Raw genomic sequence first — 13,692 nt, 5'->3', positions numbered from 1 at the left:
CAACTAAAAGAGGCTGAGTGAGTGCTGTGGCTGTGAGGGATTTAACACCTGGACACTCACCCATACCCTCATCCATAGTCCATACCATCCTGTCAAGTACTGCAATTCTGCCAATGCCTAAGCTGTAATCCTGGGGAGAGCCACGAACTGAACTCATGTTTCCTTCAATGCGTGTGGAGTGAGCAGGGTGCTTCTTATCAGCTGACCTGACAGGGTGGAGTTTCCCCTGGTAGAACGTATAGCGCGTGGAAGGAACATGTTATTCCGACCAGTTCCTCTCCCCTCCCATAGGCAGTATAGAGACCAGAATTAATACATGTTTTTTTGTGAGGGTATACCGACCCTAGGGGACACGGGGCAGAACATGCACACTCTACACAGAAAGGACCTTTAAGTACTGCACTTACAGTAAATACAATTTTGAGGTATTTCTTTTACTTTACTTTGCCCAAGCATTTCCATTTTCAATACTCTTAATTTCCATTTTCCAGCCATTCAGTTGCATTTTGTTCTTTTTTTTAATATAATCTGGGGACCCCCCAAAATAATTTGGCGACCCCCCCCCCCCTGAGGGGTCGCGAACCCCAGGTTGAGAGCCCTGAGTTGGCTACTAGATTTTGATTAAAAACACACATTAACACACTTAAGCCCTATTTGTTTTGAAAACAGCTGATCTATAAGCTCGCGACAGCTGTGAGCTTATAGATCGGCTGTTTTCGCTAAAGTTGGACACATCTTGAATTTGCACATTTACTCAAGTCAAAAATGTAATACAGTATTTTTTACTTTTAACAGAGTATTTCTACATTGTGGTATTGCTACTTTTACTAAAATAATATGAGTATACTTCTTCCACCAATGCCATGTTGTATAAGTGTTTGTGTGTGCATAGGGCTCCTATACATTAAATGCTTGTCTCTCAGGTGTGTGTGTGTGTGTGTGTGTGGACGTAATGTCAATGTGTGCATATACTGTACAGCATATGCTGTCACTTGCAGGTGTATAGCTACAGCTACACTGGGTGGAGTCGGTGTCAGTCGTAGCTCATTGGGGTGGGTGGTGTTGCACTGTAAATCTGACACTGGAGTCTGCACAAACTGCTATTCGTGTTGATGTACTTAGTTTGCTAGTATAGAAGACAAGAATTGGGCGGAGACTTTCCTAAAATTAACTAGTTCCGGTCGCCATGTTGTTTGTTGTGACTACGGTAACTACAGTTAAAGTACAATACAGTTGGCTAATAAGTAACTAATAAATAAGGAAGTGCGGTGTCAGTAATATGATAAAGCAGGCCACCAGTTACCATCTAAATTAAACATATCAATTGTATTCATATTGCAGGACATTTATCCTTTCTGCGAGCCGGTCTGACAGACAGACCCGGACAGCCACCGGAAGACAAAGGGCTACCACCGTGCCCACAAATACATCAAACTACAGCCATAGCAGGTAAAGACAAAGGGCCACCACCGTGCCCACAAATACATCAGACTACAGCCATACAGGTAAATACAAAGGGCCACCACTGTGCCCACAAAGACATCAGACTACAGCCATAGCAGGTAAAGACAAAGGGCCACCACCGTGCCCACAAAGACATCAGACTACAGCCATAGCAGGTAAAGACAAAGGGCCACCACCGTGCCCACAAAGACATCAGACTATAAAGACAAAGGGCCACCACCGTGCCCACAAATACATCAGACTATAAAGACAAAGGGCCACCACCGTGCCCACAAAGACATCAGACTACAGCCAAAGCAGGTCATTACTAGCCTCAGCTGGAAATGAGTAACTCTGACGTCTGAAGGAAGCATGAGTACCATTGCTAAACAGAGATGTGAAAGATAGTAGAGAAATGGAAGATGGTGTACAGACGCATTCCAAGTAGTTACAGTACTTGCTCAATAGAGATAGGAGAGAGATGGAAGATAGTGTATACAGCCCAAGTTAGTTGCTTGCTCGACAAGAAGCATATAGGACTGTATCTTGAGATTAACAAACGACATGGCGGTGATAGCAGGCAGTTATCCCCGAATCTTGTCACTACGCTCTTTCTCGCTCACTTTATGCATGCACATACAGTATATGCGCATGCATAAAGGTGGCCCTCACTTCACACCAATGTGATTTTTGTAATACTTGGTTACTTTCTGCCACTGACGTTTGGATTACAAAAAGGTCTGGTGTCCATGTTCTGTATGCTAAACCTGGTGATGCGAACGCAGCCACCATAAGCGGGGAGACGGTAATCCACTCACAGAAAAAGAGCCGTTTCAGTGTGGCGCCAGACGCCAGTATCATCGCACAGTGCACACCCACCAGCTCCCCTTTGGGAACAGCCCATAGGGCGAGCATGGTATCGTTATATAGAAACACATGTGTATAACGGGGGTGAGAGAGAGTAAGTAAGTGAATTGTATTTATAAAGCACCTTTCGGGGGCTTAGAGGGAGTGTAGTCAGGACTTTGATACTCTGTAAAATATAAAATATAATTTCAGGGGCCATTTACTTGTAATGGTGTATTTCTACATAACAGAATTGATACTTTTACTTAAGTAAAAAATGTGAGTACTTTTTCCAACACTGACAGCAACTACATTACAGTCCAGTTGAATTAAATTCGAGGAGGAAATGGGTAGCAAGCATGGAACACATCCATCACTGCTCTAATTATGCAAGTCATTGTTTAATTAAATTTAGATTTGAAAACATTTTACACCTGCATCTGCATTATTCTGAAGAGGTTACATTGAGTACATCCTGAAGTTGCTCCATAGCTTTGCTCGGTGTCTCATGGATAAATATTTTCATATTAAAATCTAGAACAATTCAAATCCGGTTAGAACTGGATCCAATCACGGTTATTTTAATATCTGATGATGCCGTAAAATGAACCAGCTCAGCAAGGTTTCCTATCCTGGTCTCATTAATGCATAATTGCATAACTTAATCACTCCCACCCTGTGCACCATGCACACACGCACACACGCATGCCCACGGGGTCCATGGGATTTCCCCATTATTCCATTATTATGATGTATGACACATGACATCAGCATCTCCACTTATATAAACCCCCCTCTAAGAGGCAATCACACTTGCAGTAGCCTGGCGGAGCCAGCGTGCTTTCTGGTCTTAGAGGGGCGGGCAAGCTTGGTATAAGCCCTAGAGAGTTTTGGTTCGCTGAACCGGGCATAACTGCCCCAAAAAGGCCCCTGCCCATGGTCCATATATGGAGCTGAAGAGAAGGAACAATATAAACAATATATCGGAACTCCATAAGCTGGCCTGTTCTGACATCACACCACTCCATATTTGGGCATGCCTGACACAGAACTACATATATAGTCCTATAGGGACACAGAGAGACACATACAGAAATCTCCATACATGGGCATAAAAGGGACACATACAGATGGGTGGAACAGTGGAATGGGTACTTTTGCATTTTCGGTTGTTCAGAACCAGCACAAAAGACTCTGCCCAGTCTCTGGACCTGATCACCCCTACTGTATATCTCCATATATGGATCTGGCCTGTTCTGACATCACAACGTGCACCGCTATAGTAATAATCATAATACATATCTGAAATGTATCACACTTTTCTAAGTAGTAGGCCTACACAAAGACGCTTTACATGGGGGCCAGGGGAGCGGGGAAAAAAAGAACTTCATTAGGAAAAACTTGGATAAGTAAAAGATAAAGCAATATAACACTAAAAGTAACGCGTTGAAATCAAAGTCTACTCTGGAAAAAAAGAAGTATACAACATATTTAACAAGAATGACTGAGATCTAACGCCTAGAGACACACAGACAACAGACTGACAAACAGACAGAGACCCTCTTTCAGACAGCTACGTACCTCTTAGAGCCACAGTGTAAAAATAAAGCATAATGAAATGCCACAACTTAAGGCAGTGGAGCAATGCAATACAAAGCAATTAGGCCAGTGGTTTCCAACCTTTTTCATATAAAGGGTTCGGTAGCCTGGCTTTGGCCAGACTCATAACGTGGAGTCAGTGAATCCACGTAGCCTCAGACCCAAAACTAAAGAACAGTTTGTTGTCGTCGGATAAGATTTTGTCCACAATTCCATGCTGTATTGACTTTGGTACAATTAGGAGAGATAACAGGCCAACGTTGATCAAAATAACGTTCTACATTCTAAATATTGCAGAGGTTTAACAATAATTTAACTCAATAGAGCGTAAGAGTTAAATTTGGTTACCACTTCTCCATCAATTAGCTGGGGACCACATGGAACCCCCCAAGGACCACTGGTGGAAAACCACTGCATTAGGCCAGACCCCCGTTCTGATAAGATGTGTGCACTCCATTTGGTGTGACATAATATATTGTAGTGTTGAGGCAGGTTTGGGTCTTGTTATCTAACTGTGTGGAAAAGCACCATTCATCCAGAGTGGACAATAGGCTCTATGCAGTATGCACAGGAGCCAATTTGGAAAGAACTTGGGCCCTTTCCCTACTTCCTTCACAGGTGTTACCGATTAACTAATGAAGGCTCTCCATTCTGGTCAAAAAGAGTTGGCTCACTAGAAACACTGCTACACCAGTCAGTGGGTCTCAAAGTGTCCTAAAGTGGGTTCCAAATGGCCCTGTATGGGTGTGTAACTGAGAGTGTAAAATTGAACCAAATGGACCGTAAGGGTCCTTTGGGTTCCATTTGTATAATCTCTAGGTTATGGGGGTCCTTGAAATGAAATAGTTTGAGAACCACTTTACACTAAGTGGAACAGAGTCTTAATTAGTATCATTGGTAACACCTGTGAAGGAAGTAGGGAAGGGGCCTGGAAGTGGGAAGAGTTATTCTGTGTGCATAGAGCCCATTCCTCAGTGCAGGAACCGGATGCTCATTTTCTGCTCGACGTCGAAGTCCTCCAACAACTTGACGAAATCATCAAAGGAAATTGAATTGTCGCCGTTCCAGTTGGCTTCCTGGATGGTTCGGTCGGCGATGCTGCCAAGCTGCTCGTCCAAAATGTTGGCGCCGACCATCATGCGCAAGACCTGTAAGAGCTCGTCGCGAGAGATCCGGCCATCTCTGTCCATGTCATACAGGCGGAAGGAGAAGAGCAGCTTGTTGGTTCTGCTGTTGATGGGCTCACCGGCAGTGGGGTCGTTGCTCCTCTCGTTGTTGTCCTCTATTGGCCTGAAGTGAGCCAGGGTCCGCGTGAACCCCCTGAAGTTCACCTGGTCCTCTCCCTCAGCGAAGAAGGCACTGATTATTCGGTCCCCCAGGGGGTTGATGGCCAACTCTGGTATCCTTTGGAGGTCTTCTTGACTGAGGGTTCCATTTTGACATTTATCCAGGCTGGTGAAGCGACTGTACAGGCGAGTGATCTGACTGTGAGAAAAGCCTGTCTCCTCCTTGATTTCTTCAATTTCCTCTTCTCTGAGTAACGTAGATGCTTGAGAACCCATGGTGAAGACTATATATATATAACCAGATAAGTGGAAGTGTCTTTCACAATCGAGAAGAAATAAATCCCTCCAGCTGGCTAAGGCCCGACTTATGCCGTAGTTGAGTGTTAAGCACAGAATATATTACATCCCAACGAAAAACTGCCGTTTTTGGTGCACGACATTGCATAGGTATAAATGAAGGCTAACGGGTGTCCGAACTAGCCCAACCCGAGCTGAAAAGCTACCGCTCTTTTGTGTGATGTTTCCCAGCGTACAGATATAGGTGATCACTAGCTGCTGTTTCGAAGGCCTTGCTGGAAATTAATCCAACCAGATGTTTCGTGTCTTGCTTTCCGCAGACAGGCACTGCTCCCCTCGTTGTTTTAAAAACCTGAGTGTTTGTGTCATCTAGAAACTGCTAGCTAGTATCTTTCTAGGTGTATCACGATGTCGTCAATATGATGTCATCAATCTTATCCAAATATGGAGTCGGGGACATCAATCCTATCCAAATTTGGAGTTGGGGACATATTCTCTACCTACTCTGACAACGGGTATAGTAACTAAGTATAGTTACTGAAGTACTGTATATGTTGTGGTATTTGTACTTTACTTGAGTATTTCCAATTCCCATTACTTTTACTTCTACTCCATTACATCTCAGAGGCAAATATTGTGCTTTTACACTATTATAATATTTATTTGAAAACTTTAGTTACTTATTTATATATAACCATTCAGCTCTACATTTCGACCATTTGAAAATAGTTGGTTCAGGTTTATTTGTCATATGTATAAATATTTAGATCTATTTTCAAAATTGAATTGGGACATTTTGCATTTTGAGTACTTTAATTACATTTTGATAATACTTTTGTACTTTTAGTCAAGCAAATTTTGAACAGCAGACATTTACTTGTAACAGAGTACTTCTACATTACAGTATTGATACTTTTACTTAAGTAAAAAATGTGAGTACTGGGGCGCCTGCTGGCCAAGTGGTCCAGGCCCTGACAGTGTGTTGCGTGTTCGAGTCCCGTTGTTGACGACCTTTGCTGCATGTCTCTCCCTCTTTCCTGTCGATCTCCACTTGAAAACATAAAGCAAAAAAAAAAAGTGTACAAAAGTGTACTTTTTCAATCACATGTACAATGGGAGCCCTGCCTGGACCAATGTTATGACAGCAGGAGGAAGTTTAGGAGTAACAGTTCAGTTCCCAGCTGTCTGCTCCCTTTCCAGAGTGCACTGCTGCTGCCCTTTCCCTGCAGGCTTCTGCCTACGTGAGTTCTGGATCAAACAGGATTGTTGAAGCTAACCAGTGTAGATCTTTAATTTAGTTTTGGAGTTGCGCTAGCCCCTCCAATCATGCATGGCTATTGAAAATAAATTACCTGATATGGCAGCCAAGTCTATGGACATTTATATGTTTGTTTAGAGCACTTGAGACAATTTGTTTTAAATTGATTCCCAACTTTCCTCACATGCGACACGCGTGAGCTTGTTGATCCTCTGTTTTTGGTGTATAGGTTTTAAAGTGGTTGAACTGATTTTTATACTATATTGACTAATTTAGCTGGGGACCCCTTGGCCCAGGGGGTCCCCGGATGCCACTTTAAAGATGGAGTGCCACAATATTTTTTATTTTTCCAGTTTTTCATGTGTCTTTAAGGTGAAAGTACTTCATTAGACACCCTGGAGTCGTTTTTATGTGCAATGGTGTATTAACTTTGTATTTAGGGTTTCTTCCTAGAGGCTGAACCCTTGACAGTCAAACGGGGCCAATGAAATAAACAGTAATATAGTGACATCACACTATCAGCCCCTCCCCTAACCCCTCTGCCTTTATCATACAACTACAGCTGTGCTTCAGTTCAGGCGGATCACCACCCACCAGGCAAACCAGGCATACTTAATGAATTGGTAGGCGTGTCCATTGGCCACATAAAAGCATGATTTTAACAAATACTGTACACATTTTGGAACAAGTTCTTCCTCCTTATATTATAATATATTAATACCTGATGATCATGTTTTAGGGTGGAAAAAAATCGTGGCACTATACTGTGGAAGTATATTCCATGAGCTCCCCTTTTTTACAGGTCCAATGAAGTGCAGCGGAAAATGAGGTAATTGAGGTATCTACAGTAGGTTAGGTTTTTATATCTATCGCCCTCCTCCTGACTGTGTGTGTCAAAGCATTGGACAGGAAGGACCAACACCTTCCTGTCCCTTTGACATCTTTCCTGTCGAGTGCTGCTGAACCTCTGTGTTGCCTGTCCAAAACGTCCCAGAACGCTAAGTCCTTCATTCACGAGAGTTGGCAGGTGTTGCCAGGAGATAGTAGTAGGGTGAAATGTTGATTCAGTTTCCCGACACGCGCATGCAGGCCAGTGTCACATGTTTGTATATGTCAGCGTGCGCAGAGGAAAGGGACAAGAACATGGGGAAGGGGAGGTGAACACTGAACAGATGTGTGCCAGCACAGCTCACTGGAGCATAAGATCATTATTTCTCTGGGGCTACTGGTCCAAACTCCAAGACAGAGAGCCATTGATGCAACCTCGTCCGCACCATGCCACATCCGACTTCATCCCACCCGACCCGTACTTGACCTCACTACATTCAACCTCAAGTTTTGTTCACCGTGTCTCTTAAAGTTTTAAAGTTCATGATCCCATTCTGACTCCAGGCATATGTGCATATATACTGCCTTTTTCATTTGGGAAACTTTCAACTGTCAAATATGTCTCTCAAAAAAGTTTGCCATCACACACCCGTTTTGGTTGTGTTTTTGTGGAATTTTGACACACTTCCAACTTGTGAGACAACTATGGGCTGCTAAAATGTGAATGTTGAAACTTGTGTATCGATCCAACATGGCACACAAACGCTGAAGTCAGGAAGGCCATTGGGATGAATCACTCTAATTTGCTCAGCCTGCACCATTCACGGTAATTACCTAATGAATATAAACTCACTGCTAATCCTGGGATATGTTGTCAGGTGTTCAAAGAAGAAAAATACTTTGGCTGTCCCCAGCCGGTATGTAAATGCTCAAGCCATGCCATCACAAGATAAGCTCAAGTGGACCAAATCAATCCCGGCAGTGTGTTAATTGCTTTTTTTTTTACATGTCGCACTCGTAGCACAATTCAAGAGTAAGAAGATTTTTTGTTTTTTTTGTTATTGATTCGGTGCATATAGGGTAGATTTTTATTTGGCCAACCCTCTTTGGAAATCCAATTATCCGTGTTTCCTTTTAAACCAACTGAAGCTACTGGAGAAGTGATATAGAGAAGAGTTCTACCGATCCATAAGCCTTTTCAAATGGCTCCGGAATCCATCCGTAGGATCAAGGTCACTTTGACGGATACGATAATGTGCTTGCGTGCCATTGGTACTGTGTGTGTGTGTGTGTGTGTGTGTGTGTGTGTGTGTGTGTGTGTGTGTGTGTGTGTGTGTGTGTGTGTGTGTGTGTGTGTGTGTGTGTGTGTGTGTGTGTGTGTGTGTGTGTGTGTGTGTGTGAGCGTGCAGTAGATCTGGGCAACACTGGAGTCACACATGGCACCGGTGCAGTAGAAGGATATTGTATTTTACAGCAATGCCAGATGACACCAATTGTCCACTTAATCTTGCTTGAGGGTGTTGAGACAATAACATTTTTATAATCGCCGTACAAAAAGATTTTTTAATAATCGTTCATTAATTGTAATCGAGGCAAATGTTAGACATAATGGTGATATTTGATTAGAATTTCTATGGCATGATGATGGTTTCTGTTTGCATGTGCACAAATGCTCAAATGCTTGCTCATGTTGAAGTGTGTGCTAAAGCAGTATAAGCAGTATAAGCAAAAAATGCTCTTAGCATTTTATACAATAGGTGTTACAGCCTCTCTATTCAACAAATCCATCCATTCTTTCATCACATCCCGGCTGGACTATTGCAACAGTATCCTCCATGGCACCACCTCCAAAGTCCTCAATAAACTTCAATATGTCCAGAACTGAGCTGCCCGCCTGCTCACCAAATTCAATTCACTATTCCAGAGACCACATTTCTACAGCCTCCACAACCTTCACTGGCTCAAACAAAGAATACAATTCAAATTACTACTCGCAACCCACGAGGCCTACTGTACCTCTTTGACCTCCTCAAATGTCATGTCCCCTCTCGTCCCCTCAGGTCTGACGAGAACCTCTTTGAGATCCCCAGGCCAGGACCAAGTACCGTACCTGGCCGGCGATAGAGCTTTTGCAGCCCCAACGCTGTGGAATGCCCTCCCCACCCTCCAAACCTTCAAAATCCACCTCTTCAATATGGCTTCCCCAGGTAACTGTCTTTGTGGACATTTTTAAGAATAAACTCAAAACACTAGTATTTGCACAGGCATTTCCAGATGTTTCATGATGTCTTTCCCATGTTTGTGTTATTTGCTGTTCTGTTGAGAGATCAATTGTATAGGCTTTTTTTTGTGCTGTACTATTTAGTTTTAAAAAAGTATCTCGGCGGCATGAACCAACCAGGACGTTTATTTTTATTTTATTGTGGCGTTTTTACACAATTTATGCTATTTTCCCGGGTCGCACTTTAACAAACTCCTCCTAGCAGGATGGTCAGTTCCAAATAAAACTCCCTCAGCTCACAAAAACCTTAACGATGAAAAGTTATCCAAATTGTGAGGTTTCGTAAAATGGCGTGAAAGTGGAAACGGGAAGTGAAAATAGCAGATCTACAAGATCATGTTTTTCTTTTATTATGTAAGTATTGAACTGATTATCATACAGACTTAGCCCTGCCCCCTCTTCTGATTGGTCGAATTGGTAAAAGGCCAGCCAATGAGGGCTCAATGTCCTCTCAGAATATGGCATCTAAACAACTACGCAGAATATGGGATCTAAACATGTCGATGCGCTACTGTGTCTCTATCTCTACAGCATCTCTATGGTAAATCTGTAAACTCCATGACTGCAACAAATTAAGGTTATCGGGCAACATTAGATCCTGTAGTATGTGATGCACCTTTAACTTAAAAATCTTGTAGTGTGTGCATGTTTAAGATTAAGTAGTGTGTATGATGCAACCAGATTTCCAAGTCACTCTGACTGTGCTCAGAGAGCCCATGCAGCTTCAGTGCCATCTAATGGGAATCTAAATAATAATACGGTAGCATGCTGCAGGAGGAAGCCTGTTTGACCACAGTGACACAATGTGAGAACAGTAACTCCTCTATTGGTCCTGTGGGGAAACTGTCACATGCTCACTGTAATGATCACGTAGTGTGGCTGTGTGTGGCTTGTGTTTTGTTACTTGCATCTGCTATTTTCAAATAACTGAAGCTTCAAAGGATACAAAGAAGTTGAACTTTCTTCCACATGTGAATCTTTGTATCTTTGCATCTGACCGTGTGAACGCAGCATTAGCCACGGTTTGTTGTCCAAGCACTTGTCAGTCTCTGTAACATCCCTGCCAAACCTCATGCCCCGGTCAAGTAGCACCCTGCCAACACTGACGCTCCAGTCACATCGGTCTCTGTTTAAATCCCTGCCAACACTGATGCTCCGCTCAAGTCATCACCACCTGTGGATAAATCCATACAAAGGATTCCGCTTTGCAGCTCATTACAGCACTATGCCTTGTCAGCTGCTTTCCTTACATCTGGTGTTCAATACCGGTTCACTCCAAGACTGTGTGCCGGACAGGAACCTGGCCACACACAAAGCGTGTTAACGTCGTTGCTGTCGAGCAGAACCCGCATTTATGTCCATATTTCAACTTTTTTTTCTTTTAGTTTTTTTTACAGTGTCACGCAAAAGTTCACAGCACGTCGCAAGATCACGCGTTGTGAGCTTGTATACATTTGCTGAATAGTCATATACTCGTGCTCATGGCCACATAGGTAGACATGACACATAAGTAGACACGGACATTGCTGGTTGTAGGAGTGGTTGCACCACTCAAAAATACAGCTGTGTTCATGGTGAATTTAAGCAATAATACACAAGAGGGTGTGTGCTTTACCGTGATTATTGGCACGACAGTGATGCAGTCAGCAAGCATCACTGAAGTTGCATTGTGAGCTTGTAAATCTGCTATTTTCAAAAGATTTTTATACATTTGAAAACTTCTGCACAATGACTTATTTCGCTCTTGGTACTTAAAGTACATTTATATGCCAACACTTTTTGACTTTTTCTCAAGTAGTCCTACATTTGGAATTCCAGACTTTGTCTTGTAACAGAGTAGTTCTACATTCTAGTATTGATACTTTTACTTGAGTACTTCTGTCCACCGCCGCTTCTATCCCTCCATTAGGTGTTTACAGTGGTCTGCATCGTTTGCTGTGCTGCATATAATAGGAAGGAGAGTAAGGAGACCATTTTATTAATTCCCCTGAGGGTGTTACTGCAGCACCGGGCAGACAAGAAGAGGAAAAGTGCACAGTAGGCAATAAAATACAGCAATAAATACAGTACTAAACCCATAGGACAATACGTTTGACACATTGACAACTTAAACCCTGTAGACTTAGGTGCTATTTACACAAGGATGGTGTTCAGAGAAAACGGCAAAATAAAGTATCGTTTGCTGCTGTCATTTAGACGAGAACCGTGTTCACAGGAGGTGAAAACGCAACGAAGTGAAACCACCTCCCAGAGTGGAAATCTTTTAGAACGTCGTTTCCTATGGTCTCCATATAAACAGGCAAAACGGTGGATCCGCAAAACTTGTGACATCATGGCTTACGTCAATGTCTCTAAAAAGAGACATTGATTTGCTCTTGAAGAGCTACAAAGCACTCCTTTCTACTCTAAACAATAACACTCATTGTAATAATATATCAACATCATCAGTGCCCATGCCCGAGGCGGGGTTGGCGAGAGGGCCTTTCTGTGTGGAGTTTGCATGTTCTCCCCGTGTCCACTAGGGTAGGTACCCTCACAAAAAACATGCAGTAATCCTGGTCTCTAAACTGCCTCCCCCTGGCCAGCCTGATGGAGGGGAAAGGAACTGGTTGGAATAACGTGTTCCTTCCACGCGCTACATCCAACCACGGAAACTCCCCCCTGTCAGGTGTAAAGGAGCAACTTGGACACTCGGGCATGAAGGAAGCATGAGTTCAAGTCCTGCTCTCCCCATGTCCCCCATATATGGGGACTAGGTTGGCGGAGGGTGTGTAGAGCCCAGGATCACATTAGATAATTGACACAGGGGTGAAAAATGGGTTACAAAATCGTGGGATAAAAATTATAAAAAAATTAAATAAAAGCAAATATTGAATTAAGTTTCTCACATTCGGAGAGATGTAGTAACTTATTCACAGGGTGTCAAATCCCACACCGCCATGGAAATATACTGTTTGCTTTGAAGGCGAAAAAAACAAAATGTTTTCAGTAATTGTCCTCTATTGTTATGTAGCCTAGACACCAATCTGTGGCACAGCAGTCAAGAGTGTAGTGGTGGTGTTGTCTCGTTCAGTGTGGAAGGGCCATTCACCCAATCGATGAGAGCAACCTATACACAAACATTGTGTAGCCTACACCATCCATCAATCCATCTTCAACCGCTTATCCGGAGTCGGTGCTCTGTATTCTCCTCTGAAGCTCAGCTGTAACTTAAGGGTCCAAGTTTCACAAGCATAAAGAAGGATTGACATGACAAGTGATCGCAGTAGTCTCACCTTTGATGCCAGACTGATGTTTTTGTCTTTCCATCTGGGCTTGAGTTTTGCCAGGGCAGCAGTTGTTTGCGCAATTCTGGCAAGGACTTCCCGCTTGGATCCTTCATCGGACACGATTGCTCCAAGATATTTGAAGAGTCATTTTGGATAAAAGCGCTATATATAAATGCACCATTTTACAACAGAGAAACGGGGTGGGTCATAAAAATTACAGATTGCAGCTTTAAAGAAAGGAGTTTATATTTTCCCTTTCTCTGGCAGTGCATCTGTTCACTCCCACGGACAATTAAAGCTAGCAATCAGAGAGACTGTCAGAGAGTCTGTCAAATTGAAACAAACGATCACATTAAAAAAAACAAGCTACAAGACTTGTCATTAGATTAAATGACTTCTTGGAGAAAATAAAGTTGAGGATCGCAAGGCGGGCATCTTTTGCTGTTCCACGTAATCGAGTTCCTCGTACGAAGAGGAGCTTTGTTCATATTTAAATGGAGGCTTTGTCCACACTGAACCAATTGAGTGAAATCATTATTATTATTAAATTCCTAATAAGCGGTGCATGGCCACACAGTCAAATCC

The 13,692-nt window shown here is 42.9% G+C and overlaps 1 protein-coding gene across 1 annotated transcript; it reads right to left on the bottom strand.

Moving 5' to 3' along the window:
• Positions 1-4,859: 4,859 nt before the first annotated feature.
• LOC308322055 (calcineurin B homologous protein 1-like) lies at positions 4,860-5,450 on the bottom strand (the record flags this gene model as incomplete). Its single annotated transcript, XM_080773244.1, has 1 exon — positions 4,860-5,450. The coding sequence occupies one exon, from the start codon at positions 5,448-5,450 to the stop codon at positions 4,860-4,862; it is 591 nt and encodes a 196-aa protein (XP_080629370.1).
• Positions 5,451-13,692: the final 8,242 nt, after the last annotated feature.

The sequence above is a fragment of the Protomyctophum bolini genome, assembly GCF_963924005.1.
Source record: "Protomyctophum bolini genome assembly, chromosome: 10".
Classification (NCBI taxonomy): Eukaryota; Metazoa; Chordata; class Actinopteri; order Myctophiformes; family Myctophidae; genus Protomyctophum; species Protomyctophum bolini.
This window is presented reverse-complemented; position numbering and strand designations above follow the sequence as displayed.